General features: G+C 40.9%; 1 protein-coding gene across 1 annotated transcript in view; it reads left to right on the top strand.

Moving 5' to 3' along the window:
• LOC103797034 (extracellular sulfatase Sulf-1) overlaps positions 1 to 22499 on the top strand; it is a gene marked incomplete at its 3' end in the record, with an annotated part of 92839 nt that overhangs the window by 67023 nt on the left and 3317 nt on the right. Inside the window, exons 8-10 of the mRNA XM_009069227.1 lie at positions 10643 to 10794; positions 12851 to 13020; positions 22172 to 22298. Coding sequence (XP_009067475.1) covers positions 10643 to 10794; positions 12851 to 13020; positions 22172 to 22298 — 449 coding nt within the window. The remainder of the gene's footprint in view (positions 1 to 10642; positions 10795 to 12850; positions 13021 to 22171; positions 22299 to 22499) is intronic.

Raw genomic sequence — 22499 nt, 5'->3', positions numbered from 1 at the left:
GCCACGAGGACTCCACACAAGCACAGCAGGCCATTTAAAGAGAGGTCTGAAATGTGCTCTAATAAACTGTGCTTATAATTAGAACCCACTGGGAAAACCTGGCAAAGAACAGAATGGGATTTTATTTTCTGTTTTCCTCTTCTACTCTGATGTGACCTAATGGCAATGTTGCATTTCATGGAAATATCCCGTTATAGAGATTATACTTCAGTGCTAAATCATAGGCAGGAACTGTGCTGGGCAGTAGCGGGGCAGGCAATATTCAGGAACAACACTGCCAAGCCAAAACCACTTTTGCTTCTCATTATAATTTTTTTAATCCCAGAACAATTAAGAATGTTTCAATGCTTACAATTTCCGTTATTCACAAGTTGTATGCTAATGCAGCAATGAGCCAACTGCACAGCTTCATGATTGTTGAAAGTCCACAAAATTTGTAATATTAAACTTGAATTTGTAGGAAAAGTGGGGAATACACAGTAAATAGGTAGAAAGAGAAAACAAAGCTCCTCTGGAGAACTTCGGAGAGATGACGCATTTGTTTTAATTACATAGGCTCCAGCTACTCATACTGGAGAGGAAAAGGGGTCACTCACTCTAAAGTTTTGTGGAAATTGTGAGAAAAACTTGAGAATTTTTCTTTAAACTCATACTTTGCAATGTCAGTAGATATCCTGTCACCTATTTAGATTTAGAAATTTAATTCATAAAATTATTAGATCGGGAGTTACAGATTTTGCTTCACACTTTCCAAATTACTGACTGGTTATATGCTGTTCTTTCAGTTCCATGCTTTTTTTATCTTTTACTATTCTGTCTCAGCCTTACAGCATGTAGTCTTTCTTCTCAGATGTGCCCTTTGGTGTTTCCAGTTCCCACTGCCATTTACCTACACCAACACCAAGGAAAACTCCAAGAGTGCCCTAGCTCAACCTTGGCTTCCTCCAGTAGAAAAGGAGGATTGTAATACACCTTAACCAAGCAGTTACCAAGCATAATCTTAGGATTTTTAGAAGACATCAGAACAGCCAATATCCAGAAGACATAAATATAGCTAACATTCTTAAATAGCGTGCCACACTTTGTATATTGCAGAATTTTGCATTTTTACCAGGTAAGGTTTCATCCCTTTGCAAATATGAAAAGAAATATAAGTTTTAAATTCTCACCCTGAGTTAACATACCTACATATTCAAAGTCCCCTCTCCTTAATGTTACTTTGTAGAAATACTACCTTCTAATCCTCTCTCCTCTTAGCCCTTCCCAGCCAGTGTAACTCTGCGGGAGAGAACGGGTGTCTGCTCTGGCTCAGCAACTGCTGACAGCCTCATAGCATCATGCCAAATGCAGGACCAGGCTCTTCCTTCATGGAATACCACCTGGAAGAACAGGGATAACCAAATTAGGCAATTATTTGCTCACACTTTTTAGAATTGTCTTTGGGAAGATGTATTTCCCAGTATTTTTTTTCTTGCTCAGATATGATCTGAATAACATTCAAGATTCATACATGCGAGTGTTCTGATGTCATTCTCTGCCTTTTGTGGGATAAAAATGGTAACAGAGCAAAGTTAAGCAGCTCAAATATTAATTTCTAAATGGCTGCATTCGTAAAACCCAAAACTCAAGAAGAGACTGGACAACAAGATGCCCCTATCTGGCATGTTTTGACATTAGTCACAGACTTCTATGTAGTGAACAGAAACAGTCACTTGGTTGACAATTAGCTATTGTGTTCAACAGTACATGTCAGCATGTCCATTGACATCTGTCAGTTATGGGTTTATTTCTTAGTGTAGTGATCAAAGATGAGTGAAGCCCCCATAATACAGGAGGAGATGGTTAATGACTTGATATACCAATTGGATGCTCACAAGTCTACAGGCCCTGATGAGATCCACCCCAGGGTAATGAGGGAACTGTCAAAAGAACTTGGTAAACCACTTACAATCATCTACCACCAGTCCTGGATAACTGGAGAAGTTCCAGCTGACTGGAAGTTAGCAAATGTGATACTCGCCTATAAGAAAGGTCAGAAGGAGGATCCAGGGAACTACAGGCCTGTAAGCCTAACCCCAAGGTCATGGAGGAGATCATCCTGAGTGCCATCACACTGCACATGCAGGAGATCAAGCCCAAGCAACATATCCTGGTTGACCAACCCAATCTCCTTCTATGACGAAGTGACCTGCTTAGTGGATGAAGGGAAGGCTGTGGATGTGTCTATCTGGATGTCAGTAAGGCATTTGACACTGTTTCCCACAGCATATTTCTAAAAATCTGGCTGCTCATGGCTTGGATGGGTGGACTCTTTGATGGGTAAAAACTGGCTGGATGTCTGAACCCAGACAGTTGTGGTGAAAGGAGCTAAATCCAATTGGTGGCCAGTCACTAGTGGTGTTCCTCAGGGCTCAGTATTGGGGCCAGTCCCTTTAAACATCTTTATTGATGATCTAGATGTGGGGATTGAGTGCACCCTCAGTAAATTCGCAGATGACACTAAGTTGGGTGGCAGTGTTGGTCTGCCTGAGGGTAGGAAAGCTCTGCAGGGAGACCTGGGCTAACTTGATCAGTGGGCTGAGGACAACTGCATGAGGTTCAGTAAGGTGAAGTGCCAGGTCCTGCACTTGGGACACAACAAGCCCATGCAGCACTACAGACTGGGAGAAGAGTAACTCAAGTGTTGTTTGTCAGAAAGGGACTTGGGAGTGGTGCTTGACAGCCAGCTCAATATGAGCCAGCAGTGTGCACAAGTAGTCAAGAAGGCCAACAGCATCTTGGCCTGTATCACGAGTAGTGTAGCCAGCAGAACTAGGGAAGTGATCATCCCCCTGTACTCGACATTAATGAGGCCACACCTCTAGTACTGTGTTCAGGACCCCTCAACTCAATTTAGAAAGGACATTGTGGTGCTGGAGTGAGTCTAGCAAAGGGCAACAAGGCTCATAAAAGGTCTAGAAAACATGTCATATGAGGAGCAGCTGAGGTTTGTTTAGCCTTGAGAAGAGGTAGCTCAGGGGTGACCTCATTGCTCTCTGCATCTACCTGAAGGGGTGTTGTAGAGAGGTGGGGAATGGTCTCTCCTGCCATGCCTGCAATGAGAGGACTAGAGGGAATGGTCATAATCAGAGACATGCAAGATTCAGGTTACATGTTAGGAAAAAATTTTTCACTGTTGGAGTGGTCAGGCATTGCAATACGTTGCCCAGGGAGGTGGTGAAGTCACCGACCCTGGCAGTGTTTTAGAGGCGCCTAGATCTGGCACTAGAGGGTATGGTTTAGGGTTTAGGGGTTCCGGCAGAGTGGCAGGCTAATGGTTGGACTCAATTATCTTAGAGGTCTCCTCCAACCTTGATGATTCGATGATTCTAAGAACTAATAAAACACTGAGATGGCAGGAGACTGAAAGCTAAGGAGTATTTAGACTGTGCACCATTCCCTTCTGACACACAGGGGCAAGTTAATCTTTCTTAAAGGGAGCAAAAGAAGATGTGGGCAGAAAATACATTTCCTTTGGAGGCAAAGCCAGTGTGTTTCCTGTTCACAGCCTTACAGTACAAATCACTGCCTGCACATGCTATTTTTAATCTGCATCGTTTCAGTGACCTAATTTGTATCCTGCCTCATTCACCCTTTCAAAGCTGAGAGGGTGGCAGAATATGATACAGAGGTGGGAACGAGTGAGCAGAGAATGAGTCCTGGTTTCCAAATTATTTTCTAAAATGAAAATAAAGAGAGAGAGAACTCTGAGCTTTCAGGTTCTTTCTTAATTGATATAAAAGATGCTGGGAAACAACAAACATAATTTTACCTGTAAATATTTTAAATGATTACAAGTATGTCTCACTTTTCAGCATAAATTTTCAATTTAAGGCAACTAAAAAAATACAAATAAAAGTGAAATATGCTGAACATATATGCACATAGTTCATAAAAAGTGAAATGTAGAATAGGAAAAAGGCCAAAATGGATAACATACAGGATTTTCTAGTTCCATGGTATCATGTGAAGTGAAACTTTTTTTGGTTTCTGTCCAGAACCCCATCAAAAACCACAACATATCTGCCTACTTATGCTTAAAGCAGAATTCTATGCTATTAAATATCACACAGAAAACCATACACTGAAATACTTTTATCATGTTTATGTATTTAAGTGCCTCATTTAGGAAAATCTGGGTAGAACATTTTCTGTGCAACTATTTCATATTGCTCTTGTTCACATGGCCAAATTATATGTAATAGCATACCACTATTTGGAGGGCGACATTTCCTCAGTTTAAAAAGCTATACTGGTTCTATCAAGAGGTATGGTGTTGGCATCCACATCAGCAAAGATAGAGGTCTCAGATCCCCTCTGCAACACTCAACTGCCCACTTGCTGAGAAACTAGCAAAGTAGGGTTAACACGTACATGAGGCTGGAGGGGCAGCTATAGGTTTTCAGATGTCTGATGAAATGAAGGTACCCATGAGACTCAGGAGTCCCTTCAGGAATTGTTGTGTTCTCTCTGCTGTCCAAAAGCACTTCTGTCTCACTTCATCCTACCCCATTAGGCAGAGCAGTGTCCACTCCTCAGTTTTCTCATCCCAGTTTTATGGCCCTGCAAGACCTTGGCCTCTGCTCTGAGCCTTGTCTCCCTGCTTGTTCTCAAGTCTCTCCCTCCTTCCCTCCCTCCTCTCCTGGGTCTAGTCAGTTCTTGACAGACATGTTGTGCTCCCACTGCTTACCATTAGTGGTCTCCTTTCCCAGCATGATCAGCAAGTCTGCTTCTGCCACTCCTCTTGCCTTGTCAGTCATCTTCTTTCTCCTTTCTACATTCATTGTCCAGTTTCTTGGTTGACATTACCAGTCCTGGGCCCTAAAGCCCCCACTGCTTTTCCCCCATCTCATCTCCTTTGTTGGATTGCCTGCCATTCCCCAGACTGCTTGTCCTTATCTGGTCACCTCCTGCCCTCTGCATTTCAATCAATTTTCTCCCCACTACTGACACCACTCACAGATGGACAGGGAATAATGTCCTGAGGTGTCCAGATCTCCAGCAAATGCAAATTGCAGGATTTTTTTCAAAGGATGCTAATAGATGCCTCCTTGACAGGGAATCTGTCGTGTCTTTAACAGAGTTGCGTGTCTTTGACAGAGTTCCTGCTCTCAGTGCAGACAGACCATGTAAGTGCTATCAAATGAAATCTCACATAATTTTTTTCAGATGTTAAGCATAATTCCTTTTCCATTTACTGCGTTTCTCAAAGGTGGCTACTGTTTGGGCTAAGAAGTTTCAAAAAATTCAGCCTGAGGCAGACATCCAGTGTGGAAAATTTAAGTCTAAGTATGAGAGTTATAAGCAACTGAAAACAGGGTCTTATAATGAGAAGTGTCAGACAACATCAATACTGGAAAGTGCTACCAGCTTGGCCCATAATACAGGCTTTGTTAAAGACATCACCCGGCTAACAATTGCCATATCAAGTTATAGGCGAACGCCTTTTGCAACTGCTGAGGTATAAAATCTCTAATGATCGTTTTGGTTACAATGCTAACTCTGGCAGCAACTGGGAAAGACCCACAAAGCTGAAGAAAATGCAGAGAACCTGAGGTTTTCTACTGAGTTTAAGTTACAAGACTGGGAACCGTGAAATCTGAATTATATTCTTGGCAATGACACAAGCTTCCTGCATGACTTAGGTCTAGCTGAAGGCTAACCTCTGGGTGCCTCAGTTTCCTCACCACATTTTTGGGGACAATGCTTACTTCATTTCCTAGGCAGTGCTGGCATACTGAGTTGGCTTACTGCACTTCAATGATATGATACACTAATCCTCTGCAATTTTTCAACAGAAGGGTAAAATCAGACTCCTCGGGTTTGAATCTATGGCTTGCATAATGGGAAGAAAGCAGGGAGGAATTTACTGGAATAATATGTTGGGCTCTGTCCCCAGAAGCACAGAATCACCGTGTGTCAGCCCTGAAATGTCATATAAACAGTGCTTTGAAACTCCTGTAAATGGTTTCCTGACTTTGTTAAAGGAAGTGGGCTGTCTACTTAAATCTCTTGTCTGGGTCACGGTGACTAAACCTTACTTGCAGCATGCCTTTTTAAAGGTTTGGGTTTGTTTTAAATTGGAAATGTTCCCATAAGCCTCGACAAATAACAAGGGTGTAGAACATAATATACATCCTTTGATCCATGGAAATGCAGAGATGTCTCACTAGTAGACGTGTCCCAGTTCACCTGTACACTAATCCGGTAATGCTGACAGGAGTTAGGGAACTAAGTCTGTTGTGTAATACTGCAAATGTTAGTCATAATTGCTTGTAAAAATTGCTAGGAAAAAAAAGTTGTGGGAATTATGAGAATTTGAATCACATTCAGCTGTAAGTGTCCTGGCTTCAAACTCCCGAGATCCCCTGAATCCTTTAGGGTTGGACTCGATGATCTTTGAGGTCTCTTCCAACCCAGTTGATTCTATGATTCTAAATTCTCTTTGTCTTGCACCCATTGCAACCCCCTGGATCTCTCAGTCCAATTCAGAAATCATTAGCTAATTGCTAAAGGGAAAACAAAAACCTGTATTAAGGCATTTATTCATGGTAGGTTCCAAACGTGTATTCTGCAGCCCCTCCAGAGACACATAGATGTCTGTATAACCGTTCACCATGCCATGTGTTGTTGTTTGCATAAGCTTAATTGAACACACTCATACAGAATACTATTATTCTGATATACTAAGCTACACTACATGTGATTAAAAAATAACAATGTGTCCTGGGAACAGTTAGCAAAACTACCAGAATGCAGATAAAAATTGTCTTATTAAAATGCAAAAGTTGGCATTTATCTTTCCTGTTATCCCTATGGGGGCTATTACATGCAGTAATGAAAAGATGTCCCTTGAAATGGCATTACTTTTTAATGAGGCTTTTACCCATTGAGTCCATAGTCTTCGTTTTACTAATTGCAAGAAGAAATGGCTTCCTAAACCCTCTAACTGCTCAGTATGAGCAGCTTCTAAAGATGAGCCTTCCCGGTTGTACTCAGACTTGGGCAATTCAGCAAGTGTTGGGCTACAGCTAAGTTAAGGTTGGGGGTTGTCTACAAGCCAAGCATGTGAAGACCTAGCAAAGTCATCAGAGTGTCTGTTCCTGGCCAGGTCTGTGACATATTCCGTAGTGCTTTAGTTGTTTACAATCCTTTGGTTAAACAAAAAGCAGCTAGTACATGATTACTTGCCCCATGGACACCACTGTGTTTTCCTTCTACTCTGGCACTTGTCTTCATGCAGGGTGCAAAGAGCCAGACACTAACTGCTGGCTCTGGGCCCTATCCCCATCTGACTCACTTGCTCTATCCTATACTCAGTGGTACTTGGAAAACCACACAGTGCAGGGACTGCACTCTTGTATTTCAGTAAAATCCTGGCTTTTCCCTTCATCTGGCTAATTACTCATATCCTCCTGACCTTTTGACCAACTAACCATTTTTGGTTAAAGCAGTTTGGCAAATGTGATCCATTATCATGGCCACTGCTGCTTCTACTAGCATTCAGGGCTTTGCTACACATTTGACACGGGAACTACTTTGTTCTGCAACAGAGGGGAACATCTATTTCTGCAAACTGTCACTCAGGAAGCTGCTTAAGACTTGACAGCACTGAGATTATTTTTATGATAAAATACTAAATCATTGCCAACACAAAGGTGAATGGTTCAGACTGTCAGTCCAAAGTCTCATAGCACGCTCCGAAATATGAGGTTCAGGGGGCCAAAAGGGAGCTAACAAAGCATTATTAAAGTTATAAAATTAAGTAATCTAAAGCAAGGAAATTCCAAGATGAATTGGCCCCCACCAGCTCCATGCCTCCCTTTCCTTTTCTAAATTCAATTTATCTATTCTTGTCCTTATGCCCCAGGCGATTTCATCTCTGCATTTTATGCTGGCGGCTTTCTCTCAGGTACTGAATATCAAAAGAGAGAGGAGAGAAGAGAAAGATGCTGATGGCTCCTTGGTTTTGTGTCAAAGCTAAAACTGTGGGAACCTTCTCAGGTCCATAAAGGAACACCCCATGGTGACGTTAAACTGAGAAGCTGGAGTAAGACTTTCCTGATAATGTGTGATACAGTTTTTCAGAGCTTAGTCATTTTGAGACAGATTTTCATAGCCACCTCTGTTATTTGCAAAGGCACTGCATCTAAATCTGCAGACACTGAAACTTCTTTTTTAAACTTTTCTTGGAAATTGCTACAAGGTTCCATAGAGCAAAATGCAGCCTGAGTCAGATAGCATGGAAACTATCATCACTTATGATTGATGTTTGGCAAGACTACAAATAGCAGAGTCCAGGTCTCTGTGTGAGTCCATCTTAATAGATGGGTAAATCAAACCATCCTATATGATAAATTGTCATAACTTCCATTTCACAGGTTGAAAGCCTCTGATGTTTGTGGGAGACGGGTTGGCAATAGAGCTCTTTACCAATGAGCATGATATGCAGAGGTTCCCCAAGGTTGTGCAATAGCTGCTGGTGGATCTGGGATGGTATTTGGGAGGGCTGACCTCAGATTTCTCCTATAACCACAAACTGTCCTTGATTTTGCTTGGCTCAATAATGCTTCCTCTATCTCATCTCCCTCTGACTTCTCTTCCCCTTCTACTCTTTCTTTGGCACCCCTTCTCACAATATTTTGGCCTTTACCCTTCTACTTTCACGTGATATCTGACTGAGAGTTTAGCCCAGTTTGGTTGCCTTAGAAGACAGGTATGGTTCCCATTCCAGGAGACTGGGCATGTATTCCTTGCCCACTGTCACCCTCTTCACCTCACAGTTCTTGACTTTTGATTGACCTCAGGAGAAAAAAGGAGTCAGACTGAGTTGATTTCTTGGTGGCTGTGGGAGGAAGATCTGGAGGCCGGGTCCTGTGTCTGTGGGACTTGTTTATGTCACATTTCACATGGTATAGGACAGTAACATTTTATATAACTGTAATCTCTGGTTAGTGACATCTGGCAGTTCCATGATTGGATTGCATCATATTTATGTTGCCTCAGGCAAGTCTTAATTATGAACATTTTGATTTTTCCACCAGTTTTCCCAGGAAGTTCACCATGCCCACATCAATCAGAGCTGAATTATTTAAGCTCTTTCACAAATGTGCTTTTTTGGTTAGATTGAATGTGTCTGTGTTGGATGTGAAGTTTTCCAGTGTGACTTCATTTCCTACTAGGAAACAAGTACAAGGGTTCGAGGTGTGTCCCACAGCCCAGTGGAGGGACTGCAGCTCTGGGCAGCAGCTCTTTGCAAGCAGGCCTGGCAGCTGGGTTGGGGCTGGCAGCAAGGGCAGGGGGTGGGCACCGTGAGGGGTGCAGGGAAGGGAGCACCTATCACCCAGAAGAGATCCATCCCTGGAAAGGGAGAGGTCCCTGTTATTCCCTCCCCTTCAGCAGTGTCTCATGAGCACCGGGAGTACTTGCATACAGACTGCTGGGGACACAGGCAGCAGAATTGCTGGCATAGGTGACCCTCCGTGGTCTTGTAAACCTCAAGAACATTAAAGCTGCAAGCTGAGAAACCCCAGTAACTTGCTGGGACTGAGCTGGAGATAATAAACCCCTAAAAACCGACGTTGCAGGCCTGGTCAGGTGTTTTGTCACCAGCTTTCCAGGCAGCAGAAAAGCAGGGCAGAGCCATGTAAACTGGCTGTCCTATCCAGGCCACAGACCATACACAAGCTGAAACATTCTCTACTCATCGCTCCCTAGAAGCAATGCAGCTGCATTTGACAGGGTGCCATGCCAGCATTAATGCTCCCCCCCAAAGCCAGCTGGCTGGTTTTTGGTGTCTGCATGTCTTTGGCATAGGCAATCCACAACTCGCAGATAGCTGGGAGCCCGTTGCATTGTGAAATTGCTTTTCTTCCTACTTCCTTCCAGAGGAATTGGCAGGAGCGCCTACAAACCCTCCTGAGCCTGACAGCAAAGGCTGAAATTTTCAGTCTGAGTGGGTTCTGACTTGTCACTTTGAGCTAATGGAAAAAAAATACATGCAGTTTGGTAAGCCAGGTAGATGCTGAGCCTCCAACCTTTGTCTCCTTGTTAGTTTTGCCTCAGAAAAGTTGTGGCAGCAAAGCAGGGTGGGGATTCCCTCTTGCTTTACCCAAATGTGTCCCAGTGGGATGAAGATCTGGACTTCCAGGTCTTTTATCAAACCAGCAAACGTAGCCAGGATAGCAAGCCCAAACTTTCAGAAGTCAGAAGCCAAGCTCCAAAACATCACAGGACCTACTTAAACCCACAGGGTGTTTCTCAGATGTTTCCTCTGGGCACTGAGGTTTTATTCCATTTTCAAGTGGAAACCAAGAGAAACATACTCTTTCTAAAAAATCCTAAAAATATTTCACATGAGCGCTAGATTCCAAAAAGATTAAGAATAAAACTTAGAGTCATGAAGGCTTTCATCTCTCATAAAACTCTGGAAATAACTTATTTTAATTTCAAACCTCTCTAAGCTATAAAAGGAAGATTTTTGGGTAAGCGACTCTGACTCATTCTAACACATTTTCTCTTCATTCATGCATTCTTTTGACTCAGACTAAAAGACTTGGATTGCAAAGCCTTATGTGTGTGTGTTCTTTTTTTTATTTCACAGCTTTTTTTGGGAAATACCTCAATGAATACAATGGCAGCTACATCCCTCCTGGGTGGAGAGAGTGGGTTGGATTAGTGAAGAACTCTCGCTTCTATAATTACACCATTTCTCGCAATGGTAACAAAGAGAAGCATGGATTTGATTATGCAAAGGTATTTTCCAGACACATAAATGCCACATGATTACTACATATAAAAATAGCTTTCAGATAATTAATTAACCAGATAATTAATTAATTAACCAACTAAAACCACGAAATTGAGATGTCATTTTCTCTCCAGGGCATTGCAGATTGGTTTCCATGTAAGAATATTAATCACCCAACAGAAGAAAGTTTCCCAGCGCTCTTCAGCAGAGCCTGGTGATTCCTCTTTCTCGTCCTCCTTTCCTCCCTCCCTCCCTCCTTCTCTCTGCTAGAAAGTGATGGTTTGGTGGCAGAAGAAAACAGTAAACAGATAAAAGCCATTCCCTAAAATAATTTTACCCCTTGCACTACTGAACTTTAAATATTGCTGAGTGTTATCAGTTATTACCCATGGAAGAAACCTTGGTTAATGTTGCTTTCCATTATACAGTGCACACCAAAGAAAGGCTGTACACCTGTGGTGTCAGACTCCAGATATGACTATGTGAATAGATAAGCACAAGAGCACGGCCATTGGAAAAGTTCAGAGCTTGTTTGTGCTCTTGACAAAGTGTGGAAAATATGCCAAGGTGATCTGTCCACTGCCACGAAGTTTCTCAGAAAGGCTTAGGAACCCAGATCATAGACTTTCCAGTCTGCAGAAAGCAATCTGGAATTTCCTCAGACTGTAGCACAAGGAAGATAATACAGATGTTGCAGCTGTGGTTTCTGACCCATGTAATGAGATTTTATTGGAAGCTCACGATGCCTGTTTCTGATTTTCCCATCCATAGAAATTACATGATACTGATTATATATTTATATAGAGTTAAAAAAAAAGAAAATAAAGAATATTGGTTAGTTATACATTCCTTACATACCCTGTGTATGTAGCTAGAATGAACAGGGAAACAGGAGAGTAGATGCTTTGGAAGTGCAGTCGTACAGGCATTTCACTTAAACAGGCCACAAACCCAGAAATTATCACAACCTTGATGCCTCTCACTCATTATCCATTTTGGAAACTAAAAGATCACTCACTGTCTCTTCCATATGCTGGCAGGGTTTGTAGCAGCCAGGGCTACCGTGTGTGCGCCAAGTGTGCTATAGGAGAGGGGAAGGGGCAGAGGGACAGGGAGCGGGTGAGTGAGAAGGTCACAGCTGGTTGGCTTGTCCTAGCACTGACATGCGACACAGACCTTGTCCCTCAGGCTCTGCTTTTGCAGCTGTTCAGGGCCTCGAATCCACAACATAAGATTAGTCATGCCTGGAAGTGCTTGAAATTACAAACGTTGTCTCAGCACTTTCTCAATGAAGCTCACACTAGACCTCCAGGCCAACAGTGAATACTGCAAGGTGGCAGGTGGTTTAATTTAAGTTTTCATCTTTTTTTCTTAGTTCTGTTTCCTCCCTTCCCCTTGTAGGCTTCCATTTGCCACCTTAGCTGTGGGTTAAGCCAGTTTATTAGCAAGTCACAACCTTAATCTCAGCAGCTGCACTGCTTAAAGTTGCACAATTAAATGAACAGAGCCCGCAGGAATTCAACTGCTCCCTGCATTCTCATTTGCAATTTCTTTGATAAAGATTTTTTGAAATCTGTTGCCTGTTGTAGCTTTCTTCCACTTTGTACATATGCAAAAATATAGTCTGACCAAAGCGTGTGCAAGAAATGTTTATGTAAACATAAAACCAGCATAAGAGTCAATGTTAGTTGGGAGCCATTACCTTGTGAAGTGTATTATCAACGAAATTCAAGAAACATATCTTTGTCAGTACAGTCTGTCATTTTAAATGTTACTTAGCATTATATTACAAAATCTGGTAATTAGATTTACTTAATGCCTTCTGTTGTATCTGATTTGCAAAATACTGTCTCATTTTATGTGGCATTGCCTGCTTAAGAAAGTAATTACTGCTTGGTCTCCCCTATGCTCCCTTAAATCATGCTCCTCTTTGATGGTATGTTTTTACTTCCTGATCTGAGCTTTAATGAGGACTTGAAAATAACATAATAACATGATAGTATGTGATCTAATTAATCATGCACTTTGTAACTTTTGCTTTGTGTTAATCATATGTTCCAGGACTACTTCACAGACCTAATCACTAATGAGAGCATTAATTACTTCAGAATGTCTAAGAGGATATATCCCCATAGGCCCATAATGATGGTCATCAGCCATGCCGCGCCCCATGGCCCCGAGGATTCTGCTCCGCAGTTCTCAGAGCTTTACCCCAATGCTTCACAGCATATGTAAGTCAAAATCACACACTGCCAGACCCACTCCTTGTGTGTACTTCTGTGAGGTATTTGTTTATGGAGACATCACAAGAACAGAGAATTCAAATTTAAGAAATAGTAAGCAGTGAATGTTTGCTTGTTTCTTTTGCTGCGCTAGCTCCTTTTGCAGGGGAGAGTGACAGCTCTGACCATTATTAAAGCAGGGAGAAGGTCTTTTCCTCCTGGGAAGTTGTGGGAGATTAAAAGGTCAGTATTTGGCTTTGTAAGGGCAGCTTCTTACAATACCCTGAAAATATGTAGACACAGGTCAGGATCTGTTGGAAAGATATTACTTCCTTCGCTTTCCTCTAAGATATGCACTTCCTGGGCTCTAACTAAATGCATTGAGAGTAAAAACACCCTTTTGAAGCTCTTGAGTGCACCAGATTTGTTTATAGACTAGATACTGGCAGGTTCCCAAAATATCCTATTACACTGCATTTTTAAATAACATGCTTAATTTTTTCTGGTGATAAAGCTATAATACAAAAAGAACTCTTCAGTTTGTTTCTAGAACTGAATCCAACTCCAGGTAAAAATCTGTGGATCGTCCTGGATTCCACATCTTGCTTCATTCCTTGAATATTCTGGGTCATTTTCCTCATAGTGAGATGCTATGGAAGCTTTCCATGCCACTTGTGTCTACCATGGGCTACCTTTTGTTTTTACACAATGTCTTTGCACATCTTTCCACACAGAAACAATACAAGCCCCGAACACCTTCATAAAGTATTTCAGCTAGATTTTACATTGATTTGTTCTCTCAAAATGAGGAGAAATCAGCTTTATCAGACAGTGAGAAAGCTTCTTGGTCTACAGATTGCATTTTGGACACTCTGTAGTATCTCATACCCAAGGATGTTTCTTGTAGTTACATTAACTGCTTTAAAATTGCAAGGAGTAGCAGTTACTGCGTAAGCTGCATGCATAAACTGATCACTAGTTGAGGCCAGAAAAAGATGCGCTGTTCATGGCACATGGTTAAATACTTACCGGTTAGTATTTTTTTATCTTCTTACTGGGTGCTACTTTCTAGATATGCCAGTTTCCCTGACCTTGCAATCATATATTCTCAAGAAGCCCACATTCCCAAGACTAGACTTTGCAAGTGGTGCAAATCAATCTGCAGTTTTGTAGTTATTTATATATGCAGAGTAATTTCTGTCTTTATAGAGAACTAATGAAATTGAGACTTTAGTTGCTAAATAAGATAGACATGAACACATAAAACTTGTCATACTGGGTCGTATGAAAGAAATTTCTAAGTCAGTATCCTGAATTATGTGCTCCAACAGAAAGCAGCAGGGAATGCTTAGGGAGGGAAAACAGAAAAGCAAACCACACACACACAAAAAAACCCCAACACAACAAAACAAAAAACCCAGCAAGAACAAAAAAACAACCAAACCATGAGATTCCTTGCTCCTGAAAATCCAAAACATCCAGGTCAGTGTGCCCCATTCTTTTTGCATTGGTCTGATCTTTCTTTGAACTCTGGTGGCAGTCCCACCATCTCGTGACAAGTTCCACAGTGTTCACTCCGTGTGCTAGGTATAAAGGACAGACTTTTATTTCCTTCCAAACCTGGAGCTTTGTTATGCCGCCTGTGTCCCTTTCTTCCCATCCAGTGAAGAATAGTGAATAGTCACTAGATCAAATTTAATGGATCTGTCCCACGTCTCCTTTCAATCACCGTTTTTCATAGGAAGAGAATTAAATCTATTTGTTCTCTACCCGTTCAACAGATTGCTTTCCCCTTTAGTGGCACAGACTGCCTGGCCTCAGGCAAGCCATCCTGTCTGCTGGGTGACTATCCATCATACAGGAGGATAGGATTCAAACTGTTTCCGCTTAGCTGTAGGGACCATGTCTGGAAGAAAAGTACTGAATCATTGTATCTCACCCTACCTCTCCCCAGGCCAAAGCAGCTCATTTTAGGCTCCTTGCTCATTGTCTTCTGATAAGTGCTTGTAGGAACTTGCTTTGGTTTATCATGCTCTTGACACTTTCTACTGCTTGGTGTTTTCAGCATACTTGTTTTCTAGCTTGTGCTGCTAGAACAAATGGGTTTAGTTAGTTTCCAAATTTTTAACCACCTCTTCACCTTATGCAGGTTGCAATTTACACATTACTTGTGTAAATGAATTTTTATTTATGTAGACTCATGGGGTCAATATACCTAGTTCTGTTAGGCTACTTGTAAGAGCGCTCAGCTGTGCTTCTTCTTTTCTTCTGGTGTTGTTGATTTCTTGTCAACCTTCTTGCAAAGAGTTTTTTCTCTAGTGACCTCAGGAGATTCTTGCTGAGTTGTTTTGTGTAGCTTATTGCACTGACTGATTGCATGCATTAAAGTTCAGCCTGCACACTAAGAAATGAGACAAATTGAAGATCAGCTGCCAATTTAGGTGACTGAAGATTCCAAACAACTGATTTTTCTACCAAAAATATTAGCAATGTGCTTGAAAAAATGTAAGGTCAGTTCTCACAGAAATATTTGGTGCTCCCTGTGAAAACCACACAAGAACAATAAAATCCCTCCTGCCAAGGTTTGTGTAATTTGAACATTTAACCCTTAGGTTTTCTTCTTTGGTGGTCAAGCATCATTTAAATCTCTTTCTTTCTGACCTTGGGTGACAGCCATCTGACCTTGGATTTTGTTTTTAAAAATGTAGTTGCTATATCATGTTACTGTAACGCCTACCTCCAACAAAGAAGGGAAACCAGGTCAAAAGCTGCTTGCTGGCTTAACAAACTGAGATGGAAGGTTATACCTACAAACCAAGGATTAAGACAGCCTGTCAACCACATGTGAGGGGAAGTTTTGCTTAAAAGAACAGTAGCTGAAGTAGACTTAAATTACGTGATGTCTTTTTGCTAGTAAAGTGGCTGTCATTGATTGAAATGCTGCTTTTATAAATTAAAAACAAAACAAAACAGCCCAAAAGTTTGTTTAGAAGTTTTCCACCGGCATGTATGAAGAAAGGAGAGGCTATGGCAAGAAATACTCCAGTTCAGGGAGAGTTCTGCCCTCAACAATGGGCATCTGTTGGTCTCATTTCCTCACTTATCAACATGGAAAGAAGAAAATCAGATGAATGCAGCAGCAAAGTCCATAAGATTTATGAAAAATTTATCAAAGCTGAAAAGAAAATGAAGAATTACATAGCATCATTATATTACAGCCCTGTCCTCCTCAGCACAAACAGCCCATTGGAGTGGCATATAAAGTCTTACAAGGACAAGAATAATAATGATGTGTACACTGTTTAATCTATAATATTAAGTGATTCCTGTTAATTCTCATTAGCTCTAGTTTAACATGAAGCCCAAACTATACCATGCTGGAAGCAGCAGACACTCTATTGTTTATAACCATCCATTCTCCCTCCCACTCTTCCACTTCTCTTCTCCTTAAAATATGTCCTACTTCTGACATGTAAAAATATCTCTGAAAGTTTATCCTGGCTGTTTTCACCATAATGAGTGATATATTTTCTGAAAATAAATCATACTAATGCATGTACTATAGCTAAGCCCAGAAATTATTTCCGTGGAAGAAAATGGATCTGGAGAAGATGTACTAGATGAAAGCAATACATGGGTTTTTGCTGCGCTATCGAACATCATCTCTTAGGGAGCAGGGCTGCTAGGCCTTTGGAAATGCTGTTATTAAATATGAAGTTTTGCCACAAGAGATTACTGTCTAGGTGTCCCTGGCAGCTGTTACAGGACAATCTTGTTCCATTAGATAGCTGAGAAGAAAAGCTCTGACTCAAAGGATGCTCTAATGAAAGCCTGAAATCTCAGTTATGCTCAGGGCCTCTGGCACTTTAACTTTCCTTTACCTTCCAGTGAGAACCAGTCTTAGGGGAACTGTGAATCAGAACTAAGCTGTTTATAAGCTGTGAAGTAAACAAACATTAGAAGCAAAAATCTGCAGGAGGCAAGTTTACTGAAGAATGTAAAAACTGGAAATCTGAAACACTGCTGGCTGTGCTGAGTTAAAGATGCTTGGGTTGGCAGGAGGACTGACAGCCAGATTTTATGATTACCTGGAAGCAATCCTATTGTCAAGCTAGAGATCTTAGGAGGAGCGGATAGAAATGGTATCTTGGAAGAGATCAGAAACCTTCCCAAGCTAATGTCAGAAAAGGTAGATGAAAGGTTATGAAAGGTAGATCTTTATATTTCTATTTAAAGATCATATGAAAGGTGCTGATAGAACAGGTGTGGGGGTAGCAGTGTGTCTGTGGTAGTGAAGCATGAAGAGAAATGAACCTCTGGATCCCCAGAGCAGTCTTAACTGTGAGTTTGGGGTGTGAGGTCGCTGCACCTCGAGTCACTGAGGCCAAGTCTCAAAGATCTGGCAGTTGCAGTCGTACTTTTTGCAGTGTGGAACATTGGACTATTAGAGTGGAATCATACATTTGCATCACTAATAAATCTTGGCATGTTGGTGTATCGTGTCACTGCTGGCCTCAGGCCTGCTTGGACTCCTGACTTAGAGATAAATCATCAAAATCATCACACACATCATTGGGAGTGTGACTTTAAACAAGACTAGAAGAAATGGTGTGAAATAGAAATGCAGTAATATTCTGGTTGCACAATTAAATCCTGCAGCAGCAACAAGTAATGTTTCCTAAAATAAAAAGGTGTTATATTTAACAGGTAACAACTTTTTTGCTTCTTTATTCTCAGATATTGCAGTTGTGTTACACTTCAGGAATGAAACTTTCATAGCTCACATCCCCAGATCTATAAAAGATTCTCCTTTTAGAAGGCAGCAAAAGTAGACCCAGAATGGTGAAATTCAACTTCATGTTAATGCTGACCATGACCACTGATCATGTTGATTTGGGTTTTTTACTTTTAATTTTGCCCAGAAGCTAGGCTTCCTCCATTCCAAGACCAGTGTCTAAGCCTGGAAATCTACTTTCCCTGGAAAAAAAGAATTTGCTTCCTTTGTTTACTTACACTTTTTCTGAAAAAACATGACCACTTAGGTCATGTTTGCTAATCATATTTCAAAGAATAATAGAGGTGTTAATTCTGTACAGAAACTATTCATTTTTATCAACTAGTCTTACCATAGCTATTATTTTTAAATGTTGTTGACTTTCATTTTTATGAAATGAAAATGTTCCTGGGGCATCTAAGTACTGTATTATTTTCTCTAACTGGAGGACTCCCAATCCAAACAGAAGATTAGTCAAACACTTTTGAGATAAAAACCCCTGAGAACTCTATGGATTTATTTAAAACCAACATTTTTAGGTATTATTTTTGTGAACATAATTTTCTTTTCTTGAGTAGAAACAGGAGGGAATTAGGAGATTGTAAATAGAGGCAAACACAGATTTTTACTGTGAGCAATTGAACAAATGTTTGTAAATGTGTTTGTTTCTTTGCACATTAACCCATCTGTTACAGACATGTATATGTTTAATCAACTTCTTAGAAAACAAATGTTAATTTAAAGTTGTACTGGATTCTGGAAGCTTTTCAAACATGCTGTACTCTGGTTTTTTTCTTTTTCACACAGATACCACAACTGTGTAAACAGCATTAGTCAAGCTGAATCTCCCATGCTTTTCTTCAACTCTAAAATATCTTTTTGTAATAATGGTTTGCAGAAGGGCTATATTCTATTTATTTAATTGACTACCACAATTCAGTTCAGTTACTAGTAGAAGACAGTGAAATTAATTTCTGAAGTGTTTGCTGTTTGAGGATCCCATTTTAATAGATCTTCAAGTACAAGCATCTGTTGTTTTGGGTTGTTGAAGTGTTTGGGTTTTATTGTTTCTTGTCTAACTTATTGTGGTACCTTAAAAGCGAAACAAGATGCAGTCTTTATTTTTAAGTTCAAATTTAAATATATAAATGTAGTAAATATGTTGTTAGAAAGTTACTGAGGCCTTTTGGCCACAAAGGTGACTTGCTAGTACAGCTCCTTTTCTCTCAACATGACTGTAAGTACCTATCTAAACTGATACTTATGACAGATTTTGTGGTGAATCATTCTTTAAAGAGAAAAGTACATTAGTCCTTATTGATATTTACTCCTTTCACAGCCTATAGATCACTTAATTATCACTGTAAATTCCTCTGTGAATTTATTCATATAGGTGAATGATTGCAAAACCTCAGGGTGAATTACTGTTCTTATTATGAGGATGTATTCGTGGGAAAGTGCCTGACTAGGTTCAGCATTTTTTATTGTTATGTATTTGGGATTTTTTTGTTAGTTAAACCAAGGATATCGATTCAAAATTATATGTACCTGATATCTCCCATTGTCCTGCCCAGTGCCAGGACAGATCTGTCATGGAGTGCCAAGTCTCTGTGTATTACATTCTGTGTAGTATGTGTTGGATAAATACAAGTGAGCAACAGGCAACCTAGATTTGCTCAGGTTAGTATATTCTACAAGAATGACAAGTACGACAGTAGCTACTTGACAGACTTAGAGGCCATGGACACCCTGAAAATAACCTGGCACTGTCTGCTGGTCATGGATCAACTAATGTGCTCAACATGAGATGGCCTGCATGACTGAGGCAGTAGAAGACATGGTACATATCTTCAACTTTATACTCCAAGTGCAAAGACAAGTCAAGGAAATGTAGATGTCTGTGTTACTTTGCAGCAGTACTTGTCAATACAGAGCAATGTCATTCCCAAAAATGGAAGAACAGAAACAATGACAGACTGTGCCATGATGACTTTCAAGGGCTTATTACAGTTGAACATTCAGTTGATATTTCCAACTGCTTCAAGAAAAAATGTTGTGATCAACAATTATCACTGACAGGGAAGAGGTCTGTCTACATGGGAAAGTTTTCAGAAATCAATATTCTCCACAGAAAACACCTCTGTAGTGTTTGTTCATTTGTTTTGCAAAAAAAAAGGTAGCTAGATCTGAGGGCAGCATCAAGTCTTGTGCCTGGCAACCAGTGCTGTTCTGGTGGATTTCTGCAAGGCCCGAAAACAGGGATACCCAGAGAACGTAGACAAGCTGTGGGGTTTTGGAATTCCTGTCTGTGCCTTCCCTAGTACTCTTTCTCCTACCCTTTAGACCCCTGTTTCACATTTATCCATCAGCCAGTGACACTGGATATTTCACAGAAGGTCCTGTTCCTTCTGGGCGGAAAATTCTGCTCAATCTCTGCCTGCTGCATTTTTCACCCAGAAAATTCAAAATGCATTTGGAAAGTGTCTGTGAAAGGTTTTAACCGCCCTGCTAAACCCTTGAGTGCTGCTTTTAAAGACCATCCATTATGTGGAGGAGGCTTCTCACAATGTCCTGGGAACATGAGACCTGAGCCTGCTTCAGCAGCTGGCTCTCCTTCCTGGCACAGTGGCAGGCTGTCACGGCACTGCCGGCTGAGCGGAGCTCACAGCCACCTCATCCCTCTGTGGCAGGGGCACTCAGGAGTCCACTGAAAAAAGAGCAGGGTTCTGCTGTAAAATGCTGATTAATCAAAACTGGACTCTTTCATGGGAAAACATTGCATTTGACGAACTTCCAAAGGAACAGAGGAGAGTTTTCACTGGAAGTATTCTTTTCTGTTAATGTGCCTGATAACCGATAGGTGACCGAAACTCCTGAGATTTGCTTCTTGAAGGTCTAGGGCCCCATCACTCCCTCTGCTAGGACTGCTGGCTAGCCAACAAAACAGAGGGCTGTGCTCCTGGGGTAGATTTTATTAATTTTGTGGTAGTATTTATTTTAATAATCAGGCTTCAACCATGGAAAATGACAAAAACTTTGATATTTCAACCTAAAATTAAAGAATTTCCAGCAGAAAAAGAATTCTGGTTTATGCTTCTCTTTGCTTATTAGGGAGCTAACCTTTTCATGCCTCTTGATTTCTATCAAAGGTTCACAAATCCTGTGATACTTTTGTCTCCATTCTGTTTTCCCTCGAGGCTGATGGTCAAGTAGGTTAGTCGCAATTAGCTGTATGCACTGGAGACATAATTCTCATATTCTATCTAAATTCTCAAAAAATGGTCCTCAGTTAAAATGTAGACTCCATTCACTTATTGCAGTTGACTGTCTATTATGTTAACCTTTCAGCTGATTTTTATCTTCGGAATCTATAGTTATAGGTTGGACTTAGAATATCTGATAGTAAAATCAACTGCTTCCACTGTTCTGTGATCACATGCAACCATGTAAAGAAAAATGAAAGCTAAATGAAGGGCTGGTCGAAGGTGTGACTTTAAGTTATCAGTATACAATGTTTTGATATTGTTCAGTGATACCTCTTAAGAAAAGGTAACTGCACATAAATATTTCAGTGGCAAAAATGTACTTTTGGTTAAGGCATGTTATAATTTCCAGTACCTAAAGAGCAAATTACTATTGAATTGCATGAATGTGACTCTGGAGTCAAAGGGCACTGACTGCATTACTTTCTCAGCTGTCTTCTTCAAGGCCACCTCACAGCCTCCTGATGGAGCTGAGCCTGTGCCCAGGCAGTCAGTCCTGGGGGGATTGCACTCAGGGTCCTGGCAATGCCTGCACTCACCTTTGGTGATAAGGAAGGGAAACAAGTTGGTTTTTTCACTCTTCAGGGCATCTTGAAAACTGGTAACACTGGTGGTGGTGTTCTTAGTACTGGCTACTGAATTTCTTTATCCCACAGGAAAATATCTTACTTTGAGTTTTGTTTAAAGGTAATTTCCCTGCTGGAGATGCATCAGGGCAATTTACCTTAATACTAAGAGGAAGTAGTCATCTTTGATCTCTGACTTCCTTAATTTTTCTGCATATCTTCATGGGATGCATCATACAGATAAGCTTTTTTAATAATTACAAATTTGTTTGTGAAATAAATTTTGGCATATCCCAAATATTAGCATGAATCTGGCATTGGTTTTTAAGCCTGAAAGAAAGCTCAGAGAGCAAGCGGTTAACAAAATTTTGAGGAAGTGATGCATGAACCAATGAAGCTTAGAAGCCACTTGAAGTGATGTTTGTTGATATTTGACAGATACCACATGGAATTTGTGATTTAACTGTCTGTTGGCTATTTGTGTGTTAGAGGAGTTCCCACCTTCCTCTGATGCCTGTGATGCTGCACAACTTTTCGGATCTGTTTTCTTCCTGCAGCACTCCCAGCTATAACTATGCACCAAACATGGATAAGCACTGGATTATGCAGTACACGGGGCCCATGCTGCCTATCCACATGGAGTTTACAAATGTCTTGCAGCGCAAAAGGCTTGGCTATTTGTGTGTTAGAGGAGTTCCCACCTTCCTCTGATGCCTGTGATGCTGCACAACTTTTCGGATCTGTTTTCTTCCTGCAGCACTCCCAGCTATAACTATGCACCAAACATGGATAAGCACTGGATTATGCAGTACACGGGGCCCATGCTGCCTATCCACATGGAGTTTACAAATGTCTTGCAGCGCAAAAGGCTTCAGGATGTCAGTT

This window comes from Acanthisitta chloris, unplaced genomic scaffold (genome assembly GCF_000695815.1).
Source record: "Acanthisitta chloris isolate BGI_N310 unplaced genomic scaffold, ASM69581v1 scaffold17602, whole genome shotgun sequence".
Classification (NCBI taxonomy): domain Eukaryota; kingdom Metazoa; phylum Chordata; class Aves; order Passeriformes; family Acanthisittidae; genus Acanthisitta; species Acanthisitta chloris.
This window is presented reverse-complemented; position numbering and strand designations above follow the sequence as displayed.